This window comes from Musca domestica, unplaced genomic scaffold (genome assembly GCF_030504385.1).
Source record: "Musca domestica strain aabys unplaced genomic scaffold, Musca_domestica.polishedcontigs.V.1.1 17, whole genome shotgun sequence".
Classification (NCBI taxonomy): domain Eukaryota; kingdom Metazoa; phylum Arthropoda; class Insecta; order Diptera; family Muscidae; genus Musca; species Musca domestica.
In genome coordinates, this window is record NW_026712230.1 from 9,271,417 (window position 1) to 9,298,415 (window position 26,999).

General features: G+C 34.1%; 1 protein-coding gene across 2 annotated transcripts in view; it reads right to left on the bottom strand.

Moving 5' to 3' along the window:
- Positions 1-570: 570 nt before the first annotated feature.
- Positions 571-26,999, bottom strand: part of LOC131800385 (ras-related protein Rab-3) — a 57,826-nt gene continuing 31,397 nt past the window's right edge. For both annotated transcript variants that reach the window (XM_059120461.1, XM_059120460.1), the window contains exons 3-6: positions 4,271-4,495; positions 4,060-4,178; positions 3,799-3,970; positions 571-1,740 (exon numbers count right to left, since the gene is read on the bottom strand). In XM_059120461.1, the coding sequence (XP_058976444.1) occupies positions 1,594-1,740; positions 3,799-3,970; positions 4,060-4,178; positions 4,271-4,495 (663 nt within the window). In that variant the 3' untranslated portion in view covers positions 571-1,593. The remainder of the gene's footprint in view (positions 1,741-3,798; positions 3,971-4,059; positions 4,179-4,270; positions 4,496-26,999) is intronic.

Sequence of the window (26,999 nt, forward strand, 5' to 3'; positions counted from 1 at the left end):
CATAAATATATGACAAGAATATATTTTTCGATTGGTTACACATTAGCTTAGCTTCATATTACTCTCTATTACAGAGAGTAATATTTTTCAAAAGGAAACTGACGAAGAGGATGCTTTTTCGGCTCTTTGATATGACGACTTTGGTGAATAGCAAGACCCTTTAGTATCGAGCATTCTCAAGTCATTGAGAATTATCCTGCCTACTTGTATTTTCTAAAAGCCTTTAAAGGAATCTAAATCAATGTGGCACGCAGTTACCAACAAGTCGCTTTGGAATTTGATGGCTATTAGAATAATTTGTATTATAAAGAGTCAGAAATTATATTATTTAATACAATTTTGTAGTAGACCTACCAATATTTCGGAGCATTATACACCGTCCCCATCATCATCCATCATATATGAGTAAAAAAATAGGACGTTTAGTTTTTAGCTGCCTAATTTCTTTCGAGTGATTCTAATGGATGATGAGCATTCTGAGCCTTCAACTCTCATTCACTACTACAATTTTAACCAATGTGTTTACCTTTGCGAATTTCGAAATCCAATAGAAAAAGAAGAATGCTATAATTTTGTCCAATAACTGTTACCAATAGCAGTTTGAATTTAATTTATTGATTAACATATATGTTTGCATGTATGTATGTGTGTTGTTGTATGTATGTATAATTTATTCCATGCTTTTAGGATTATTACTTGGTTTAGTGTTTTCAATCGGTTTTGAACAATTCATACATCTTTTGTTTTTGTTTTTTTTTTTTATAAACAATGATTAAGGGAATGATTTGTGTTGTTTTTAGCTTAAATTCATTTAGGCTGTTTTGTTTTGTTTTTTTGTTTTTATTTTTGTATATGTATATATATTTATTTATTATTTTCTTTTTTTAATATTTATTTTTTAATTTTCGCAATACATGAGACAATACACTGACAATAATCAATCAATCAATCAATAATAATAATCATAATAATTTTGTTTATATGACAATCAATCAATAATATTAATAATAATTTATAGTCATGATAATACATAATGCCATAATGATACAAGAATAATAATTGTTTTTATAATAATTTGTTTATAATATTACAATAATAATAATATGTGTTATGACAATTTTTACTAAGTTTAACATTTTCATTTTATTTTTTTATGATTTTCATTTAGTTAAATTTAGGCTTATTTTGTATATTTCCTTTCAATTATATTATTTATTTAGTTTTTGTTTTCTTCTTTTTATTATTTTAAATATATAGATTAATATTATTTAATAATTTGTAAATATGTATAATTTTCCTTTTAATTTGTTTGTTTTTTTGTTTTTGTTTTTAATTTATTTAATATTTATTTATAATTTGTTTTTATATCAGTTGATTTATGTTTCTGTATGGATTTCTTGTGGATTTTTTCTTTGCTGTTCTCTGGAATATGTATCAATCATTCATAATTTGTTTAAAAAACATAAACTTATTTTGTCTATTTTTTATTTGTTGTTTGTTGTTGTTGATTTCTGAATAATCTATTTTGTTTGGTTGTTTTGTTTTGTGAATTTGTTGTTGTTGCTGCTGTTGTAAAACATAAACACAAGGAATCTAACAATTGCAGTTAGCATTGGGTGTGCCTTGAGGTTGATCGGTCAGTCTTTGGCCTTTCTGGCCTCCGCCCACTAACGTCGGATCAGCATCTAAACTTTCGGACATTTTGTCGCATATAATGTCGACCAAACGTTCAAAAACAGCCTGGAAGAAGAAAAGAAAAAAATTAATTAAAATATTCAAGAATATTTTAGACTATATGCCTATATAAGAACTGTATTAAATAGTACTAAATTTGGAACAGTTTGGTTTAGGGTGAATGGATGAAGATGGTCCCTATTGCTGGTTGTTTTCTGCTAAAGAGGTGGTTTTGAAAATGGGTAATACAAATGACCGAAAAGTACTAAATAGTACTATATTTGGTAAAATTTGGTATTGGGTGAAAATATAGTATTTGAGATCTGAAATTTGGTATTAGGTAGGTGTAGACGGGACATATTGAAGTGGTTTCGGAAATGTTTACTATAATTGTATGAAAAGTACTGAGTGGTACTATACTTGGTATTGGATGCAGTGATAGAGATAAAAATCTAAATTTTGATATTTAGATTACGTCCTAAATTTGTACGAAAAAAATATTGAGTAAAGGAATAGAGTTGAAAAACTGAATTCGAAAATGTCCAAACAAAAATAATAGCTGTCAGAAAATGTGATTTTCTTCAAACTACGCATATTCCTATAAAATACCCAGGATAGGTGCACTGATTTTTCTACCTACCGCATCTATATACAGAAAATTTGCTAAGCCCAAAAAAGTGCTAAGGGTAAAATCTTTAAATTTGAAATGTATGTACTAAAAGGCACTAAAAATAGTGCAATTATTTTGTTAAAATTATTCGCATATGGATCACTATTGGTACGAGACATCAGGACTTTTTTAAAGAATATTTTCCGATATTTAAAAAAAAATTTCCAAAAGACACTCAGACGTGAATTAAAAAAAAAAAATATTCTCCGAATAAGGCTCTGGCTTGGATTTTTAAAGAATATTTTCCGAAGGACACTTTTGATGGACTCATCAACGTGATTTTCTATATTTCCTTAAACATTCTCTACTGTGTTTTTTTTATGTTGTCGCACACAACAACCAAGAAATATAATTAATATATAAACTATCAAAATCCTATTCAGCACTGATTCAGTGGTCACTCTGAAAGCCACCTCTGCGGGAAGCAATTGCTGTGTCAATTTAAGTTATATTTTTATACCCTAAACCATTCTATGGAGGGTATGTAACTCCTCGAAATACTCATTTTAGATCCTACAAAGTATATACATATATTCTGGAGCAGCGTAAAATTCTAAGACTATCTAGCGATGCCCGTCTGTCTGTATGTCTGTTGTAATCACGTTATATTTCGAACGAATTGAGGTAGAAGGTTAAAATATTGCACACATGCATAGTTTACCAGTAGGCAGATTAAGTTCGTAAATGGGCCATGTCGGTCTACGTTTTATAAAGCTGCCATATAGCGGTTACTCCTGATATTCGATATATTCATGATTTTAGCGACATTATTCACCGGAATCGTTTCAAATTTCGTATTGGAAGATCCTACTGGTTACTACAACCTATGGAAAATATTTTTTATGCGTCGTCGTCCATCTATATGACGGTACCTTCAAATATTCGGTATTTTCATGATTTTAGCGACAGTATTCACCGGTATTAAATTTCGTATTTGAAGTTCGTAATGGGACTACAGCCTATGACCAAAATTTTTGTAAGCAGGTCCACGTCTTCGTATAGTCGCCATATGGACTTTTCCGATACTCGGTATTTTCATGATTTTAGCGACATTATTCACCGGAATTGTTTCAAACTCCTAATGCAGGTCCACTTCTTTGCATACCTCCACTTCTTTGGTACCTCCCTATATATGGTATTTTCCACGGGAATTGTTTCAAATTTGAAGGTCTTAATGTGTACTACTACTTCATATAGATCCGAAATAACGATACCTCCCAACATTCTGTATTTTGATGATTTTAGCGACCTTGTTAACCGGACATTTTTTTCTAACTTCGTACTTGACGTTCGCAATCTACAATATAATGCAGAAAACTGTCTATGCGGTCCACGTTTTCGTATAGCTGCCATATAACGGTTTTATTTAAGAGGTATTTTACGACGGATATTTTTTAATTTTCAAGTTCCTTCCAAATTGTGGAGGATATTAAAAGTTTTTTCTCTTTCCTTACCTTAACATTAACATTCTCTTTGGCCGATGTTTCGAAAAATTCCACTCCCAATTGATCGGCCAATTGTCGGCCACGTTCAAAGGAGATTACTCGCTGGTCTTCCATGTCGCATTTGTTGCCCACCAGAATGACTTGTGCGTTGTCCCACGAATAGGTTTTGATTTGAGTTACCCTAAATTCCATGGACAAAAAGGAAAGAAACAAATTTTAAAATTTTCATTCCTGAGATGGAGTCGACACCTCCTCCCATTGTTGTCTTACCAATCTTGTACAGAATTAAAACTGTCCTCATTTGTGACATCATACATCAAAATGAAACCCATGGCGCCACGGTAATATGCTGTTGTTATTGTTCTATAACGCTCTTGGCCTGCAGTGTCCTGCGAAATGGAAAGAGAACAGCATTTTAAAGAAGAAATACGAAAAATACATTCCGTTAAAGCAACCCCATCCACTCCTGACTCCCACTTACCCATATCTGCAGCTTCACCCGCTTGTCATGCCGAAACACTGTTTTCACTTTAAAATCAATGCCAACCGTTGACACAAAGGCAGATGTAAAGCTGTCATCGGCATAGCGGAAGAGGAAACTTGTTTTGCCCACACTCGAATTGCCAATTATCAACAATTTGAACATATAATCGAAATTCTGATCGGAAGCGTCTTTTTGCCATTTTGGATCACCAGCACCAGCCATCTGAAAAGAGGGAGAGAGAGAAAAGGCTATTAAAAATGGGAAAACATCACAACATAGTTAATATTCAAGAAGTTTGCCATTTCAACATTTCTGTCACGTAGAGGAGATTAATGAAATCCCTGCTGTTTGTCAGCAGCTTCAAGTGTGTCTTGGGCTGCCTTCTTTCCTTTTAGGAGCAACAAAACAAATGATGATGATTTCATAACTTGTTTTGTTATACAAAAAAAATCTGGAAGGCAATCTTTTAGTTTTTTATCATGAAATTGTTTACAATGGCAAACAAGGAATTCGACAATTGTTTTCCTATTTTCAGCTTAGATTTCTCTGCGGCAAGGATAATAATATTCGCTGTTGCGCCCTTTTGAAACTCTCAGAGTCATAAAAAACCTCAGACCTAATTTTTTTAAAGAATATTTTTTTAAATATATTTTATTTTATTTCTTTAATTGTTTAAAAAATATATTTAATGTACCTCAGAGTTACAAACATGGATTTTTTGAAAAATCCTTTTTTTAAGGATATTTTCTGAAAGACTCTCAGACGTGTATTTTTTAAATGTATTTTTAAAGGACTCTCATATGTGTATTTTTAGAGGAATATGTTCTGAAGGTCTCTCAGACGTGGATATTTCAAAGAAAATTGCTTGAAGGACTCTCAGACGTGGATTTTTTAAAGAAAATTTCTTGAAGGACTCTCAGACGTGGATATTTCAAAGGATATTCTCTTTTTAAGGATATTCGCTGAAAGACTCTCAGACGTGGATTTTTTAAATGTATTTTTGAAGGACTTTCAAATGTGCATTTTTTTTTTCTTGAAGGACTCTCTGACGTGGATTTTTCAAAGAAAATTTCTTGTAGGACTCTCAGACGTGGATTTTTCAAAGAAAACTTCTTGAAGGACTCTCAGACGTGGTTTTTTCAAAGAAAATTTCTTGAAGGAGTCTCAGACGTGGAATTTTCAAAGAAAATTTCTTGAAGGACTCTCAGACGTGGATTTTTCAAAGAAAACTTCTTGAAGGATTCTCAAACGTAAATTTTTAAAAAAAACCTCTTGAAGGATTCTCAAACGTAAATTTTTAAAAAAAACCTCTTGAAGGACTCTCAGACGTGGATTTTTCAAAGAAAATTTCTTGAAGGATTCTCAGACGTGGATTTTTCAAAGAAAATTTCTTGAAGGACTCTCACACGTGGATTTTTCAAAGAAAATTTCTTGAAGGACTCTCAGACATGGATTTTTCAAAAAATATTTTCTGAAGGACTCCCAGCATTTGGAGGACTCTCAGACGTGGATTTTTCGAAGAAAATTTCTTGAAGGACTCTCAGACTTCGATTTTTCAAAGAATATTTTCTGAAGAGCATTTGGATTTTTCAAAGAATATTTTCTGAAGAGCATTTGGATTTTTCAAAGAATATTTTCTGAAGAGCATTTGGATTTTTCAAAGAATAGTTTCTGAAGGACTCCCACATTTTGAGGACTGTCTGGAGTGGATTTTTCAAAGAATATTTTCTGAAAACCATTTGGAGTTTTCAAAGAATAGATTCTGAAGGACTCCCACATTTGGAAGACTCTCTGAGGTGGATTTTTCAAAGAAAAATTTCAAAAGGACTCTGAGAGACAATAACACTGGCATTTTTATAAATTTAAGGATTTTTTTCTCGGAAAGACTATCAAAGTCTTAACCGAGTGTTTTTTGACGGACTCAGAGGGCCTTAAATGGGATTTTTACATTAGTATTTCTCAAGGACTCTAAAAGTCATAGACATGGATATTTTAAAGAATATTTTCTAATGAACTATTGTAGTTTAGTTTTTAAGGACTCTGAGGACCATATACGAGGAGTTTTTAAGATTATTTTCTCAAGGACTATTAAAGTCTTCGTGGATTTCTAAAAAATGTTTTTGAAGAACTCACAGGCTTTTAAAGAATATTTCTCAGGGACTTTAAGTGCCAAAAAGAATATTTTCTAAAGGACTTTCACTACCATAAAATTAAATTTCTTCAAAGAAGATTTTAAAGGATTTTTGAACCGCAAACATCAACATCAACTTTCGCGGCCTTCAGTTTGGACTTTTAAGATCATTGTCCAAAGGACACTGAGAATAATAAGCGTTGATTTTCTAAAGGATTCTCGGAACTAAAGGACTCTTACAATCATAAAATTTAACTTTTTCAAAAGACTCTAAAACCATAAATGTAATTTGTTGAAGAATATATTTTGAAGCCTTCAATTTAGATTCAAAAAATGCCCAAAGGACTCTTTGAGTCATAAGCCTAGATTTTTTAGAGGACTCTCCCAACCACAAACACGCATTTTTAAGAATGTTTTCCAAAGAACCTTCAATGCCTTACATGTTTATTTTATAAAGAAAGTTTTCCTAAGGACTCCCTCTCTCTCTCTCTCTTTGCCGTAAAAGTGGAGCTTTTTGAAGGAATCTCAGATTTTTAAAATTTTTTTTGGAGGACCTCCAGAGCCACAAACGTGGAGTTTTAGAGAAGGTACTCTGAAGTGTTAAAGAAGGATTCTAGAGCCATAAACGTCAATTTTTGAAGAATATATTTTGAAGCACTTTCGTAGCCTTCAATGTAGATTAAAAAATGTCCAACGGACTCTGAGAGTCATTAGCGTAGATTTTTTTAAAGGACTCTCCCAGCAACAAACACGGATTCTTTAAAGAATATTTTCCGAAGGATCCTCATGTATTTTATAAAGAAAAATTTCTTACATACTCTATATCTCTCTCCCTCTCTGCCGTAAAAGTGGAGCTTTTTAAAGAATAATTTTTGAAGGACTTTCAGATATTTTAAAAATTATTTTTGAATGATCCACAATCGTGGAGTTTTAAAGAAGATTCTCTGAAGTTTTAAAGAAGTTTCTCAGTAAAAGCTGTCAAATTTAAAAAAAAATTATTGAAGGACCCCCAGAGCCACAAACGTGGAGTCTTAATGAAGGTTCTTTAAAGAACTCGAAGAACCATAAACGTGGTTTTGTTACAAAAGATTTTCCGAAGGGCTCGATGAGCTATCAATTCGTGGTTTTAAGAATATTTTCTTAGAGAGTTTTTAACAACTATTTTCCGAAGGACTCGTACCTCATTAATCAACAAGCGTGAAAGTAAGTCGTAAATTTCTAAATATTATTTTCTAAATTAATTTAAGAGTTATAATCTTGAACTTCTAGGGAACATTCAGGGTAAACATGACCAAAACTTTTGCTTTCTTCATCGATTTTCGTGTTTCTAATTCCCAAACCAACGTCGACTGATATCGAGTTTTTGATCTGTAGTTTTAGCAACAAATAATATAAGCGATCCTCGCTAAACTATATTAAAAGTGTAGAATATCACAACAACAATAACAATAATTGTTGCATACTTTTGGGCTATTTTAAAAAAATTAAAATCGAGCAAAAAAGCTTTGAATGCAAAATCAAAAGTCGTTACGAAAATTCGGCGTTGTGATTTCTCCGACAATAGAAAATAATTTTGGACTCTATGACTAAGTGGAAGTTGACTAAGTCGACTAAATGGAAATCGAGTTACGTATCCTCAGCGAATAGCTTTGGAGCTATGTCCAATATTTTTTTTTACTTTTGAAAATACAATAACAAAATGGACACAATTGCATCATAGTCTCTGCACAACGTAAAATGCATTTTGTCATCCGCATTCTTAACACTATTCTTATACATGTTATTCCCCCTTAGCTTGCTCTTCCCTCCCTAGACATTACCACAATTCCATATCCTTAGAAATACATAAGCAAAATGAAAAGCACTTTATATTTAGCTACGTGTCAGTGCATCCTTGTCTTTTTTCAAGAATAATAAAGAGTGGGTGAGTGAGTATATATTCCAGTGTGTGAGTATGTGTATGTTTGCATTTCATTTGTATTCGTTAGTCTCCGGTTATTATTGTTTTTCATCTACATCTCTTTACAGTAACGAAGTGCCACTCAACGGGTTGAAACACTCACCTCCAGCAACGCCAGGCGAAAAGAAAATATAATAATAGAGAAAATACTTGGCATGACTGTCAGCGTGAGTTTGCATTCACTCATCATTTCCTGTGTGCATTCTACACAGACCCGACCCGACCCACCCCACCTAACCCTTTATTCCAAGAAACCCCAACATTTTCCAGAACCTTAGCCACGTATACCACACCTTAAGCCCTAACAATTGTCGTTGGCTTGTCGTGGTTCTCTTGGTTTTGGTGGGGGAAGCGGTTTGGGAAATACAACCGGAAAATGTAACAATCGATTTGGAAATGCATTTGACGTAAGAAATGCGAGCGAGCAATGCTATGAAGCTAAACTACATCCACATCCACTGTGACAATATGGATTTCGGTGAAGCTTTTAAGGTTGCTTTCGTAAAACTCCCAAGGATGAATGGATGTCGAAGATGGATGGAATTCAAAAAGCCAGCCAACTAAAGCTGACAGTATTTCTGGATCCTTTTAAAATGTAACTTTATGTTAAATGTGGATTTTCTCAGAGAAATACTATGTCAGCATGATGCTGAGATATGAGTTTAAAGGATAAGGAGATTTTTTGTAATATATCTCTTTAATAAAATAAATAAAGGGAATGTGAAATATAAAAAATAATATAAAAAGGAAGGAAAATGAAAAGCTTTATAAATCCTTTCAGGCTGCTAGCTGATATTTATCTATATATCTAAACCAGTAAAGAAAGTCCTAAAGTCGGGCGGGGCCAACTTTTTGATACCCTACACCACTTTGCTAATTTAGTAGAGCTCCACATAACAATTAAAAGTTTTTTATGGGAGAATTCCATCATACACGCCATGATTATAATTATAATTTAAAGTTCAAAGGACAAAATGTGCCGAAGCATTTGTATCTTTTAAAGTCGGAAATGGGCAATACAACATTTGGTGCAAAATTGTTCTGAAATCATATAAAGATATATATGGGAGCTATATCCAAATCTGAACCGATCTCGATAAAATTTGGCAAAGATATTTCTGAGCGGTATTTGATATATTTCCCTGAATATCGTTGTTACGGAGTGCATATTACGGCTGTGGGTAACAAATATAACAAATCGGATGAACATTATATAAAGGAGCTATAGCTATATCTGAACCGATCTTAACCAAAATTGGCATACTAGCTTCTAGACTCAATTCAGTATGTGTCAAACTCCATCCTATTTGGGCAAATATTAGACATTGGGTGCACAATAAAAGGTAAACCGGACGAAGTTATATATGGGAGCTATATCCAAATCTGAACCGATCTCGATAAAATTTAGGAAAGGTATTTCTGAGCTGCATTTGATATATTTCCTCAAATATTGTTGTTACAGAGTGCATATTACGGCAGCGGAGTACAAAAATAACAAATCAGATGAACAATATATATGGGAGCTATAGCTATATCTGAACCGATTTCGATCAAATATGGCATACTTATTTTTAGGCCTAATTTGGCTGTATGTGCAAAATTCCATATCATTCGGGCTGATATTATACGTTTGTTGCACAATAAAAAGCAAATCGGACGAAGATATATATGAGAGCTATATCTAAATTTTTACCGATTATCTCCAATTTCAATAGGGTTCGTCCTTGGGCCAAATAAATGATTTGTGCAAACTTTCATCTTAATCGGATAATAAATGCGACCTGCATTTTGTTCACAAGAATACATGGACAGACGGACTGACATGCATAAATCAACTCAGAAAGTGATTCTATGGAGATCCTCAAAAGTAACTATGGATCTATCTCGCTTCCTTCTCCATGTTACAAACAAATGCACAAAGACATAATACCCTGACCACCTTGTGGTGTAGGGTATAAATAAGTTAAAAAGTATCTGTCGATCTTGCCTTCAGAAGTATACACTCAGCCAATGTACGATTATTTAAAAATATTTTGACGTCTGTTATGATTATTCAAATGTTAACCCCTCATGGAGTAGGTTTCGAAAGAATGGGCCGATACATGCCATTTCGTATCGGACCTAAATAAATATTTTATAAAGATTGCGATGTGCCAGGTTTGGACTATATTGCTAACTTCCTTCACTTTACATGACTTATAGGTATGATAAATTTTAGAAAATGTTAAGATGTGCCTGAGGTACTAGATATAGTCGTATGAAGTATTCAATTTTCATGCTTCATCTAATACATATAAAAATATTGGTATGGTATATATTACAAGAAAATCGAACATTTATATCCAAATTATGGAAAATCATAAATTCCATATTCATCTCAGGTTTCTGGCAAAGAGAGATATATTTAGATATAGCAGATTGTAACGAATCGCTGACTTCTTTCGCAAGTTATGACAGATAAAAGTATTGGGGGAGTTACCAGAAGGAGTGGGCCGATATTGTCCATCTCCGAACTCGATCTAAGTTTGACAAAGATATTATGATGTACAAAGTTTGGATCAAATCGGATACTCCCTTCGAGAGTTATCGTGCGCACCTGACAGACGGACGAACGGACATCGCTAGATCGACTCCTAATGTCCTAACCGTTATTTCGACTAGGCACGTTTTGACCGTATCAAATGATATATACCCCCTCTAGTCATATAGCTGAAAGTATAAACAAAGTGATGACTGATTGATTTATCAACACCGAGACAAAAAAAATTGAATTTAAAGTCGTGAAATTTCACATGAGGGAAGCATTCGGCTCAAAGAGACAGGATTAAAAATAATTATGTACTGAATGACTCTCAAAGGGATAAACTTTTATTTATATTCCCAAAGGTCTCTACGAAAAATCTCAGAGTCGCTAAATTCGGTTTTTTGAAGATGATTTTCTGAAAGAATATCAATCCCCTAAAAGTGGAGGTTTTTAAGAATACGTTCTGAGGAACTCCTTAAGCCATAAACAAAAATGTTTCCATGAATATTTTCTAAAGGAAACTCAGAGACATAAACGTGAATTTTAAAATAATATGTTTTCCAAAAGACACTAGGGAATGAAAATTGGTTTTTAAGAATATTTCCTGAAGGACTATCAGAGCCAGAAACGTGAATTTTAAAATGTATTTTCCTAAGAATCCCCAAAGGAATTAATTTGGATTTTTAAAAAAATATTTTCTGAAGGTCTTTGAGAGCTATAAATGTGGATTTTTTAAAAAATATTTTCTGAACGGCTTTCAGAGGTATAAATAACAATTGTCTAAAGGATTTCCGGAAGGATTTCTGTGTTTTTTTTTTAATATTATTTTCTGATGAATCTCCAACAAACCAAATAATGATATCTTCGGTAGGAATCTCAGAACTATAAAGATGGATTTAAATGATTTTTTCTGAAAAACTCTCAGAGGTCGATTTTGTAAAAAATATGGACATTCAGAGCTATAAATGTGATTTTTTAGATTTTTTCAAATCTTCTCAGCCTTTTTAAAGAATGATCCAAAGAATTCCCAGATATATTATCGTGGATTTTTTAAATATTATTTCCTGAGTATTCCGCAACAAACTGATGATTTTTAAAGAATATTTTTAGAAAGGCTCTGAGAACTATAAACATGTGTTTAAATAATTTTTTTTCTGAAGGACTCTCCAAGGGATTAAGGTCGATTTTTCAAAGAGTATGTTCTGAAGAACATTCAGAGCTATATGTGTGGATTTTTTAGATTTTTCGGGTTCTCTCAGCTTTTTTAGATATTGGTCCAAAAAATCCCCAGAGAGGGTTTTGATTTCTTAAATATTTTTATTTTAAATATCATATGCTCAGAATTCTGCAACAAACAAAACGATGATTTTTAAATAATATTTTCAGAAGGACTCTCAGAAGTATAAGCATGAATTTTGATGATCTATATTTTTTTCGAAATACTTTCAAAAGTATTAAAACGGGTTTTTCAAAGAATATGTTCTAAAGGACTCTTAAATTTCTTGATGATACTTTCTGAAAGACTTTCAGACTCATAAATGGAGATATTTAAAGGATATTTGTTAAAGGATTTTCAGAGCCTTAAATAGAGATTTTTAAGAATATATTGTGAGAATCGCATTAGCGTATGAGTTGTGACTGAATTCTTGGAAATTCAATTTCAAAGTACGAAAAAATACCAAACATTATTCCGGTATTACAACATAAGGGATTGCCTACAAATATCGAACCGTACTAAAAATACAAAAAGTACTTAATTAAACTTAATATAGGTATAGGAAAAAACAAAGAGATGTAGATGTGAAATGTGGTATGAAGTTCTCTTGTTACGTTAAGGGATTTTTTCAATTTAAGTGTTCCAGTGATACATTCAACAACAACAAATATTGTTGTAAAATAGTACTCAAAGTTATAATAAGTACTAAAATCTACTAAATAGGGATATTAGTATAACATTCAGACCTAAAAATCTAATATTTAATTTGAGACTCACTCTCACAGTTAGTATAACCGCCATGCACGCCAAGAGTGAGTTGTTATCCTTAGTTACCAATCTTTTTGTCAAATGGTCATTGGAACAATTTTTTTAAAAAGAAAGTCCTTAAAAAATCCAGAATTGTTAAAAGGATCCCCAAAATTCAGGACATTTTCAAGTATATTCTTAAAAAAATTTCTTTAAAACATCACAATTTATGTTAGAAGGCCTAAATGTTTATAATCAAAATTTTCTAAAAATAATCCGTTTTTTCATTCCACAAATGTTGTCTGAAGGTCTTTGAATTTTTTGTTAAAAAATCCAAGATTCATAGTCGGGAAAAATATACCCAATTTTAATACCCTACACCACATCGGTTCAGATATAGCTATAGCTCCCATATATATGTTTCATCCTATTTGGTGTTTAAGTCCCTCACATTCGTAATATGCACCCCACAAAAATGATATTTGGTACCAGATATTATATAGAGCTCGGAAATAGTTTTGCCAAATTTTATCGAGATCGGCTAAGATTTGCATATAGCTCTCATATATATCCTCTGATATATTATTTTTGAAAATAATCCTTCTCGAATTGATATCATGCACTCTTTAGCAATGTTATTTTGTATAAAAGATTCAGAATTGGATATGCCTCCCATATAAAGCCAAAAGTCGGTAGGTGGTATGATCTACTTCAAATAAATTCTTTTGTTACAAAGCTCTACTAAATAGACATAGTGGTGTTGGGTATCATATAATCGGCCCCGCCCGACTTTTGACTTTTCCTGTTTTTTTTTTTTTCAACATCATTTTTTATAATTTTTGTATAATAAGTTATTTAAAATTTGTTAAAGTCCACTCTTTTGGCAAAAAGGTCTTGAAAAATACCTCCGGTATATGTCTGAAGGTCCTTAAGAATATGTTATAGTCGACATTTTGCAGCACATCCTAAACTAATTTCTTAAATACTCCACGATTTCTGCCAATTTTTAGTTGGAATGTTCTTCTCCATGATTTGAAGACTTTGATTAGTATTCAAAATACAGGATTTATGTAAATTAGGGAAGACCTTGAATTATGTTGAAAATCCACGAATTATTGCCAGAATGTCCCTAAAAAATTATTTTAGAAGATCATCGATTTTTGTGCAAGACATCCACGATTTATACTAACAAGGAAGTTCTTAAAAAGTGCAATAGGCATTTATAACGAGGCTTACTATGAAGGTTAAAACGTCTGAAATATGGTTCTATTTAATCGGGAGCTAAGATTTTTTAGGAACTTTTTTCCAGAACTTTCTGACCAAAAATATTGATTTTATGAAGTTGTTTTTAAAAAGCTTTTCAATCAAGTGTCGTAAATACATTATTCTCGATTTCGTAGAACCTCCTGATTGAACACGGTCAATTATAATTTGTTTCATAATTATCCGGACAAAACCTATGTCTTCTTATCAAGGGCTTCAGGCAGACATCATACGTTTTTTTTTTAATTAATTAATTAATATTTTTTGATTTTTCGTTCAAAAGGTCAAGGACTCAAGGACAGGTAAAAATGTGAATATGATGTTCTTTAAAAATGACAAAAATCGAAAATCGTGCATTTCTATTAAAAATATTTTTTGACAGATTTTTCAAATAAAAATCGATGGGCCTACAATGTGTATCAACTGGTAAATTGGCTCATACTTTCCAACTCATTTTTCAGTATCCCCACTTTATTGTTATTTCCTCGCATACATTTCATCTGCCTACCTGTATCCCATAGATATCCCCAATTATATGTATTACACAAGCCAAATTGTATCCATAGAACAAGCAAAATTAGCTAACCTTAAAAATAACTGGAATTCCACACGGCTGACTGGCTCCAGGAGGCGACCTTGAGGTCGTTACAATATTTAAAACTATAAATAGAGAGAAACTCCCATCGACCTGCACCATTTAAACGCATGGTAACCTGCATTGTTGGCACTACAACTACCAATAAATTTGAATCATCGAACAGAACACAAATGTGGGCGTTGTAAGTTTACATAACCACACAGCCATATTGGCCATATAGCCACATATTCTGCTGGTTCCAGCTAAAGTCCTCATCTACCTGTTTAAAGTCCGCATTTCGAGTTTTGTGTTGTTGTTCATTCCACAATAACTCAATACTGATAAACCAATAAATTCCACTACCTGACACACTTCACATCCGTGTAGGGTCCCCGATATGCTTCCCCTTTGCCCCCACGCAGGTTGGCTAGCAGGAAAGTAACCACACCAAAAATAGTTGTTGCATCAGCAGCAGCAGCATCATCATCCGTTTGATGGGTAGATAAAATGCATTACCACGTTTTCCGCATTATTGGCTTTTTGTTGCACTTCCTGTTGCTTTTATTGGTGGCCATGTTGTTATTCTTGTTTTTGTTGCTGGTGTTACTGCCGATTGTGCTGATTCTGCTTTAGATCCTTTGGCAGATTGCTCCGGCTGTCGACTGTTTAAATATTTACCTCTTCCAAATGAAATATGAAAACAGTTGACCTTGTGTTTGTGTGTGTGTGTCCATTACCCATGCTGGATAATTCAGCTCTTTGTGGCTTTGAGAGAGAGAGCGAGAGAGAAAGAGCGGGCAAATGAATGCATAGCAACAGGTTGCATCTGCCATGGTAAAATTGTTTTATATTTTCCAAGTAATTCTATTGGCGTTGAAAATTGATTGCAGTAAAAATGTTTTTGATTAGTTCAATATGTACACACGTTCATTTGTGTATGTGTATATTTGTGTGAATGTATACTCATAGATGGTTCATGGACAATTTGGTATTTCTAATATAAAATAAATACACAAGGACGATATTGGATATAACAAGTCGGTTTTGCCGACAGATGTATACCCCCAGTCTTGAGTTATGATTATTCAAACTGTTGACCCGTTATGGGGAGGTTTCGAAGCAGTTGGCCAATATTGAAAAGTTCGTATCTGACCTAAGACTGATAAAAATATTACAACGTGTCAGATTTGGACTATATCGACTAATTCCTATAATTTATATGAGATATGTGCAAATGTTTTGAAAATGAGGAAATATACGTGAGGTAACAGATAAAGCGGACCGAAGTATTCCATTTTCATACTTAATCTAATACAGATAAATATATTGGTATGTATTTGAAGGAAATAGAATGTTTATATCCACTTTTATGCGACAGTAGGATGCTTATTTTGATTGCTTTGAGCGTTTTGTTTTTCAAAATCTTGTATGTTGGAGAGATACCAGAAGAAATGGTCCGATCCCTACCATTTTTAGAACAGGCCTTGTATTGATGGAAATATTTAGATGTTAGATAGAATTAAATAGAATCGGATGTTAATTTCGATTTTGTCTTATGAGCTTCATGAACATTCACAATTTTGACCCTTTGACATTGACATTCCGACTTACTACCAGATCTTGGGCTCATAAAAATGGTAGAAGGTGTGAATTTTGAAGACAATCGGACAATACATCATATTTTTTAAGAGTTATAATTATTCAAAACGTTGACCCTTTGTGGGAGAGGCAATTGAAGGAGTGGACAGATATTATCCATTTTGACCTAGAACTGACGCAAATATTAAGATTTGCAAAGTTAGAAGAACATTAGATTATTGCTTTCCTTTCCTTCCTTTTTATACCCTCCACCATAGTATGGTGGTCGAAATACACATTTTAGATCCCACAAAGTATATATATTCTTGATCAGCATAAAATTCTATGTCGATTTAGCGATGTCCGTCCGTCTATCCGTCTGTCCGTCCGTGAAAATCACTCTAGCTTTCGAAAGAATTTAAGTAGATTGATAAAATTTTACTCATATTTGGGTATTGAAAATGGGCAATGTAGGTCCACATTTTGGTATAGCCCCCATATAACGGTACCTCCCGATATTCGGTATTTTGATGATTTTAGCGAATTTATTTACCGGAATTGTTTCAAATTTGGTATCTGAAGTTAGTAATGAATACTGCAGCCTAAGACAGAAAATTGTCTGTGCAGGCACACGTCTTCGTATAGCCCCCATATAACGGTACCTCCCGATATTCGGTATTTTGATGATTTTAGCGAATTTATTTACCGGAATTGTTTCAAATTTGGTATCTGAAGTTAGTAATGAATACTGCAGCCCAAGACAGAAAATTGTCTGTGCAGGCACACGTCTTCGTAGAGCCCCCATATAACGGTACCTCCCGATATTCGATTTTATAATGATTTTCTCGACACTATTCACCGGAATTGTTTCAAATTTGGTATTTGAAGTTCGTAATGGATAGTACAGCCTAAGACAGAAAATTGTCTGTGTAGCTCCACGTCTTCGTAGAGCCCTCATATGGCGGTATCTCCCGATATTCAGTATTTTGATGATTTTAGCGACATTATTCAACGCAATTGTTTCAAATTTGATATTTGAAGCTCGAAAGGGATACTACAGCCTAAGACAGAAAATTGTCTGTGCAGGTCTACGTCTTCGTATAGCCCTTATATGACGGTACCTCCCGATATTCGGTATTTTAATGATATTAGCGAAATTATTCACCGAAATTGTTTTAAATTTCGTATTTGAAGTTTGTAATGGATACTACAGCCTAAGATAGAAAATTGTCTGTGCATATCCTCGTCTTCGCATAGCACCCATATAGTAGGATCTCCCGATATTCGGTATTTTGATAATTTTATTAACGATTTTTTTGAAGTTTCGCATTTGCATATTGTAATGGCTTATGACAAATGTTACCTATGCAGGTCCATATCGTCGTATAGACCCTAATATAAAAGCTACATTCCGTATTTTAACAGAATTTTTAACGGATTTTGTTGTTTTGAGAATTGCCAAATTCGTTCCAAATGGTGGAGGATATTCAAAGTTCGGCCCGGCCGAACTTACATCTTTTTTTTTTTTTTTTTTTTGAAAATTTTGACGTTTGGTGGACCGATATATTCCATCTTAACATCAGACCTTGGCTTAAGGAAAATATTGGTATGTATGAAATTTGAAGACAATCAGACTCTTACATCACATTTTATAAAAATTGTAATTATTCACAATTTTGACCCTTTGTGGGGAGGTATTGTCCATTTTCACACCAGACCAAGCACTGATGCGAATATTAGGATTTGCAAAGTTGGAGTAAAATCGGATTATCTTTTCGACCTTTTGTGGGGGAGGTACCAGAGAAGTGGACCGATATTGCCCATCTCCGAACTAAATCTAAGTTTGACAAAAATATTACGATGTACCCAGTTTGGAATAAATCGGATACTCCCTTCGAGAGTTATCGTACACACCAGCCAGCCGGACAGACAGACGGACGGACATCTCTAGATCGACTCCAAATGTTCTGAAATGGATTTGATCCAAAGAGATCTAGGATCTTAAACCGTTATTTCGATTATCAAATCAAAGGTATCAAATGATATATACCCTCTAGCCATAATTACCTCTTCGGTAAAAATCCACAAAGTCTTTTATAGAAGACCACAGAATTATGTATTCCGAGAAGGCCTAAATGTCTTCTTCTTTTCTAGAATATATTTAAATAATCATCTTAATTCCATCCTACTCTTCCAAAAAACTCAACTTTTCCGTAATAAAACTTTCAGTGGAAATTAAAGTTTATTTAACCCTTCATGTGTGTACTCCTTGAAGAAATCTTGTCTTTACGCAATTGATTTGCTCTTCGCTTACATTTCAAATGTCATTGCATACTTTGGGGGTTAAGGGAATATATCTGCCACATTTGCCCCATCCATTTATTAAGAACAAACTCTTTCTCAGTTGAATATACATTTGCACATATTCATGCATAAATATTAATATATAATGAGTGTTATTGCTCTGTGTGAGTGTGTGTGTTGGTGAAAGTGTACGTGATCTTTAATTCTTGAATTGTTTATTTACTTAGCAATCACCTGAGATATCAACACATAAGTCGAACATTTTGTATTCGTAGTTAATTCGAATGCAATTTATTTGCATTTTAAATTGACTTTTAATGGTTATGTTAATGTTGCCGTTGTTTTTCGCTTGCAATTCTTTTGATAACTAATTTAATATGTAAATGTGAGTGAACAAAAGTGAAATTATTGTTTATGATAATGTGATTTTATGCGGCAAATGACCTTGGCATCGCAGGGAAAGGAAAGTGAATGAGGCGAGGTTTTGCAAATAGTCTATAATTTCCAATCACAATGGAATTAAATCAATTTGAGGGTGGGAAATCCTGTTTAATTGTTGAACATTTGATGAAGGATATAAAGATGAGTGAAACATAACAAAAATATGAGGGTATATGGGTTTTACAAAATAATGAAATAAAACTACAGGTTAAGTTTTCTTTGTTTAATCGGGAAGTTTGAAACTGTGTGTAAAATATGATACCGAAGAAATTCGAGGTAGAAAACCGTAGTTTGTGTGTATAGAAAAACTGAAGATAGTCTTTAATATATGTAATCAAACCTTCTAAGAGTTAGTGGAAAGTCATGTATGTTTGGCCTAAGATATGAAATCAAAAAGTGATTTCAATGTCTAAAAGGTTATGTAGTTTACATGTTTACCGAATTCATTTGGGGTTCAGAATTCCAAGAGCTGCGAAGTGAACTATCTAAGCCCGAAGTTACTACGAAGTAAAGGCGAAAGAAGACTTCTATAAAGTGTAGGAAACTCATACATATACTTTGAGTTTCTCACAACGAAATAGATTTTAGACGAGTTGGGAGCTGGGTGAACTAATCTGAAAAATCGAATTTATGCTTATTCGGAAAATGGGTCATGTAGGTCCACGTCTTCGTATAGCCCCATATACCGGTACCACCCAATATTCGGTATTTTGGTGATTTTAGCGACATTATTTACCGGAATTGTATCAAATTTGGTATTTGAAGTTCTTAATGGATACTACGGCTTAAGACAGAAAATTGTCTGTACAGGTCCAAGTCTTCGTACAGTCCCCATATAACGGTACCCCCGATATTCGGTATTTTGATGATTTTAGAGACATTATTTAGCGGAATTATTTCAAATTTAGTATTCGATGTTCGTAATGAATACCACAGCCTATGACAGAAAATTGTCTGTGCAGGTCCACGTCTTCGTACAGTCCCCATATAACGGTACCACCCGATATTCCGTATTTTGATGATTTTAGCGACATTATGTACCGGAATTGTTTCAAATTCGGTATTTGAAGTTCATAATGGATACTACATTCTAAGACAGGAAATGAGCCATGTAGGTCTACGTCTTCGTATAGCCCTCATATAACGGTACCTCCCGATATTCGGCATTTTGATGATTTTAGCGACATTATTTACCGGAAGTATTTCAAATTTGGTATTTGAATTTCGTAATGAATACTGCAGCCTATGACAGAAAATTGTCTGTGCGGGTCCACGTCTTCGTATAGCCCAGATGGTACCTCCCTATATTCGGTATTTTGATGATTATAGCTACATTATTCACCGATTTTTTCAAGTTTCGCATTTGAATATTGTAATAGCTTCTGTAAAATGTTGCCTATGCTAGACCACGTCGTCGTATAGACCCTAATATACGTCTACATTCGGTATTTTTAAGATTTTAACAGAATTTTCTCAAAGTGCGGCCGAACTTACAGCTTTTTTATTTGTTTATTATTTTTTTAATATCGTAGATCCTTAAAAGTATGCAACAATTTGCGAGTTATTATACCCTCCGCCATATGGCCTCGGGTATATGTAATTTGATACGGCCAAAATGTGCCTCATCGAAATAACGGTTTTAGGACATAGGTCTCTTTGGACCAAATCCGTTTCTTGACATTTAGAGTCAATCTAGCGATTACCGTCCGTACGTCTGTCTGGCACGATAACTCTCGAAGGGAGTATCCGATTTGTTCCAAACTTGGTACATCGTAATATTATTGCCAAACTTAGATCCAGTTCGAATATCGGGCCACTCCTTTTGGTACCTCCCGCACAAAAGGTCGAAATTTTCAAAAAATAAATAAATATTTTACTGCACAAAAAGAGAAAGGATACTCTGATTTTGTTCCGACTTTAAAATTCTAATATTTGCATCAAGTCTGATAGGTCAGGTGCGAAAATGGACAATGTCGGTCCACCCCATGAAGTACGTCCCCCACAAAGGGTCAAAATTTGGAAAAATTGTAACTCCTATAAATTTGATGTAGTTTAGTTTAGGTTAAAGGATACATGGTTGTTTAAAACACAACCACTCCACTCGGAAACTGCTGGATCATTGTGTTCATCCTATTTAGAGAAGAAGAAGAAGAAGTCCAACGTGAAATAAAAATATAGCAAAAGGGAAAGTTAGAAGAAATAGAGGAAGAAGCGAAGAGGATGAAAGTTTATCAGCGTGTCGTCTTTAGCCATTTAAATCTTCTGGCTAATTGAAGCATGACTGCTGGCTCGGTTTCAGAAAAAGAGGTCAAATCGGGTAAAATTTACCCAGTACCCACTAACCTCTGTCTGTCTCCATAAAGAGTTGGACAGTGGCAGAGTAAGTGCTCCACCGTCTCGGTTTCCTCCTCGTCCTGACAGAGCCTGCAGTATTCAGTGTCGTCGACCCCCTCCTTTCTGAAGTCGTAGCCCTTATGTTACAGAGTCCTCGTAGGCCTACCATAAGCTTTAGGTCAGATTTCGTCAAGGAGATGACTGACGTTAATCTCCGTTCGGAGATCACTGGCAATATTTTTTTGGAAATATTACTTCCCCTTCCTTCTCCCAAGTTAGTGCTTATGTAATACTTGGAAGAAGTGACACAACAGTGGCTTCACTAAGCTATCGATCCGCCTCTGGCCAATTCATCTGCTGATTCATTGCCGGATATGTTAATTTAAAGGATCTTCGGATATCCAAGACTTCACAGAAGACTCCAGATCCCGTGCCACTTTCCATCTTTGAACTATCAGTATAGACAGCCGTTAAAATGTGGTTTGTTCCGGGTCCAGATGTCTCTGTTTGGTATATGGACGTCCAGTGATTCGAAACTTTGCCTGGGTGATATATATTCACCGGTTATAGCCCGACTTCCTATACTCTCCACATATATTAGAATAATAGAATGTCCAAAGGACTGACTCCGCCATTGATCGTAGGGCAGCTTGTTCCTCTACAAAAATACTTAAGGGCTTTGAACTTTATCAATGTTTTTGCTGAAGGTAGATCTGTCTAAAGCACCGAACAACTGATTCACATAACCATTCGATTATATGTGGTTTAAGTCACCAACTCTTCCCTATACAGTTTCTACAAGAATAGATTGCGATTAAGCCGTTTTTCGCTCGCCCCTCGATGTTCCACTTTTAATTTAGTTTTTGGTCAAGGGTAGTACCGAGGCACTTAGGTTCCGTTGACAGGCTTAACCTAACTACATCCAGCAAAGGTAGCGAAAAATCTGGGATTTTCCGCCTCCTTATGAATAGTACGATCTTAGTTTTAGATGGGTCTGAAAATCTACTATTATTTTAAGAAACCACATTCACATTTTTTTGTTTTGTTCGCTGCTGGTGTTGAACTCGCAGCCTTATAATTTGTTATTCAACTCTCTACACGCCGGGCTACAGTTACCAATATTTGTTAAAAATCTCATATATAAATAAACAACTCATAGTATTTTATAACTCTTTTCTTTGTTTATCAACGCCGAGTCTAATAAAGTTTTGGTTATGTAACCAGACGCAACGTTACTCATTACTTGGTAATGAGGTAAATAAGTTCGATTACTTTATAATTATTAAGGAAATCGTCATTACCTACTCCATTCTTCTGGTAATGCAGAATGATATCTCTTTACATTATCTTTTAATGGGTTATTCAGTCCACACTACTGCCATGTTATGGCTGGGTCTTCTAAATCACACTAGCTTCTGGCTTTTTGTAGAAAAAATATCATAAAATTTTCTAATTTGAGAGACATGCTGTTCTCTCTTTCTCTTTATAAAAGCATACCACCTGCCCATCCACCAAAGATAATTCTCGGATCTTTAACATATAAACAAATGTCTACTTCAAAGTTAAATATCCATGGAATTGGCGTCAAAATGCCATTAGCCAACAATGTTTTATCCATTCTACCCTCTATAAATAATTGATGATGGTTTTGAGTTGTCTACAACAGAAGTTGTGCTCATTGCGTGTTACCATCATTGTTTGAATGTCAATCAGAGAAAGAAAAAAATTGACATTTTTGTGAATTTTGTTGTTTTATTTATTGTCAAAATCTAAATACGACTAAAAATAAAAGCACAACGTCAGCAGACAACGAAGTGAAGAAGCCATTTCAAGGCATTCAACATTGAAGAGAACAACAACAATTGATTGACCTCTCCTCCCTACTTTGTATTGAACCGGAGAGACCAAAGAGACCGCAGAGGGAGAGAGAGCAAAAGGAGTGTGGTTCGAATATTATAGATATTGTGTAGGTGTTTGCCATTGTTGGAGTATATCAGTTGGAGACATGCAAATGTTTTAGACCAGATTATTTGTTTGCTGGAAAAAGAGTTTGTTTCCAAAGGAAGGTGAGTTTGTATGTATGCATGTATTTATACATGAATATATGTGTGTGTATATGTGAATATGTTAGTTTTATTATAACAATAGAAAAATAGATTTAGTTTGGATTTTATATTGGATGATTATCTCTATCTGTGCATAAAAATGACGAATGTTGTAATAATAGAAAGGAAGGAAGAACAAAAATTGATAGTAGCATAGTTCATGCATGAACGAGTTAGTTCAATAGTACCGTTCATTGAAAAAGAGCATAAAAACTCTCTCCGTCTAGGTAGTTTATTATAAATTACTGAAATTTGATCAGCGAACAAACAATCCAAGCTACTAATCTTGTTCGGGGTTTCATCCGCATAGACTAGTGAATATATAGCTAACGAGATGTTAGTTTTGTTTTTTATGCAGTTGGCTGAGACGCTTTTGCATAGTCAAGAAGCTGATTGAGCCAATCGACCTACTCACCTTTGTCATTCCGTTTGTAACTCCACGAAATACTCATGTCAGATCCAATAAAGTATATATATTTTTGATCAGTATATATATTTTTGATCTTTCGAACGAATTGAGATAGAAGGCTAAAATTTTGCACAAATGAGTATTTTACCAATTTGTAAATGGACGTTTTCATATAGCCCCCAAATAACAATACCTTCAGATATTCTGTATTTTGATGATATTAGAAAAAATTTTAACCGGACTTGTTTAAAATTTCATATTTGAAGTTCGTAATGGTGAACTTAATATACCCTTCGTAATGGTGAACTTAATATACCCTCCAATGATGAACTTAATATACCCTCCATACATAGTATGGAGGGTATATTAAGTTCATCATTCCGTTTGTAACTCATCGGAATAATCATTTTAGACCCAACAAAGTATATATATTCTTGATCAGCATTGTCCGTCCGTCTGTTGTAATCACGCTACAGGCTAAACGAATTAATACAGAAAGCTAAAATTTTGCCCAGATCTCTCTTTTGTTCAAGATGGGCTATATCGGTCCACGATATCGTATAGCCCCCATATAACGGTACCCCCGATATCCGGTATTTTGATGATTTTATCCACATTTTTCAATTAAATTTTATGAAAATCCAAACAAGCAGTTCTCTAAGAGCACTTTACTTCTTAGCTGAGAATTATCTATATAGGTCCACGATCTCGTATATCCCCATATAACGGTGCCGTGCCGAGGAGTTATTTGAGGACACTTTACCCCCTGAAAAAGAATTGTCTATATAGGTCCACCATCTCGTATATCCCCCATATAACGGTGCCCCCTTGATATTCGGTATTTTGATGATTTTAGCCACACTTTTCAATGGAATTGTCTGGAATTCCACACAAGGGGTTCTTTGTGAGCACTTTACCCCCTGAAAGGGAATTGTCTATATAGGTCCAAAATATCGTATAAACCCCATATAACGGTATCCCCCGATATTCGGGATTATGATGATTTTAGCCACACTTTCCAATGGAATGGTCTGAAAGTCCGCACAACGAGTTCCTTGTGAGTACTTTATTCATTGAAAGAGAATTATCTGTATAGGTCCGCGATATCATATAGTCCACATATAACAGTACCCCCCTGATATTCGGTATTTTGATGATTTTAGCCACTTTTTTAATCGGAATTGTCTTAACCCTACTATGCATTTTGTATCATATATGAGACAACCACGTTTTTTTCATTTTTTACATATGTTATCTCCAAAAAATTGGTAAAAGTCGCCATAATAAGTGAGACGACATATCAACGAACAAGATCAAAGAAGAATTGAAAGCTTATGCGATAATATGTATTTTGAAATAACAGTTGTTTTGTGACATTCGCTGAAAAAGCACGTGTAATTTAGAAGCTGTTATAAATCGTACGTTTTACTGTAGGTACTTCTGAAATCAGAGATTTAGTTTATATATCTTATTTGTAGTTTAGTATTTTTCATTATTAAGTTTGAGAATTTGAGAAATTTTATATTTTAGTAGTCAATAAGTAGTTTATTTCGGTTGTGCCATATATGATACATTATGCGTTTAGCAATAAAATAATGGTTGTAGCATATATGATACAACCACATATGTATATGGAATTTCACAGTAAAACACGTTTAAAAAATTGTTTTTAGCTATAAACCATGTCATTTAAATCTAAATATTTAAATGACGAAATGATAACTAATTTAGTTAATCAATTTTCCGAGAGCGAAGATGATTTAGATGATTATAGTAGTGATGAGGAAGAATTTTCAAAAAACTTTAATCCTACGATAAGCGGATCACACAGCGAGTTACCGGGGATAATACAGAACCTAACGATGATATAGACGATTTCCATATAAATGATTTACCAATAACTTATTTGACTTTATACAGAAATGTATAAATATGTTCTATAAAACCTTTTTGTATGCATGTATGTATAATCAAAAATGAATAATCAAAATGAATTATGTTTTTATGTTATTTTTTCCCTTAATATTTTAAATTCTTCAAGAAGAATCATGTTATTTTTTATACTAAATGTAAGAAAACGCCATTAATTTATTTTAATTCCAAATAAATATCAAAAATTAAATTTTTGGAATATATGTGTTTGGGGTTAATACATAAGTGCATGATGTCTCATATATGATACAACCAGGGAAATCCATTTTCCACTGGCTTTCGACTTGCAAAGTTAAAAAAATATGTATTTTTCGATAATCCAGTATCCCAATTACACAAAAAAAATATTTGTTTTTAAATAAAAAAAGTCGTGCATGGAAGGGTTAAATTCTATACAAGGAGTTATTTGTGAGTATTTTATCCCTATTCAAATGGCCAATGAAACCGTCACAGGCTGCCCGAATGTTGCTCTGGGGTATTTTGGCCCATTCCCGGCGAACCGCTAGCTTGAGGCGATCGACACCTTGGTACTTTTTAGTGCCAACCTTGCTTTCCAAAATACTCCAGACACATTAGTCCAACGGATTTGTATCCGGAGATTTTGGTGGACATTGTGCGCTGAAAATGAAACCAGGAACCATATATGGTGCGATGGTGCTGAATCCTGTGGAATGTCCAAGGTCTGCGGCCAAAATGGCTTTAATACACCCTCCAGAATATTTTTGCCATAATATTCGGCATTTTTTCTTATGCAACGGTCGATTAATACGAGTGGAGAGCGACCATCGACTGTTATGGCGGCCCACACAATCACCATGGCCGACGTTTGAGTTCTGGTGGCCAACCGAAGGTGCACATTTGCAGCTGACCTCTTTGGTAAGTAAACTCGATCATTTTGTTTGTTTACAAACTGCTGGGCAACGAATGTTTTCCCATCGGAGAAAATCAAATTCGGCACTTCACCACTTTCGGCGGTGTAAGTTCTTGTACTTTTTGGAATTTCAATGGCTTTTTTTCAATATGCAACGGGTATCGATCAAGTCGCATCCTTACTTTTCGAACCATTTTTGCTGATGTTGCCAGTTTCTTCCATCCACTTCCTTGACGTCGGGCTACGCTACCAGCTCACGGTAACGAGCGATGGTTCGAGACACAAAAGATTTATTCACATTTAAATGCTGGAGTGCTCGTACGATAGCCACTTG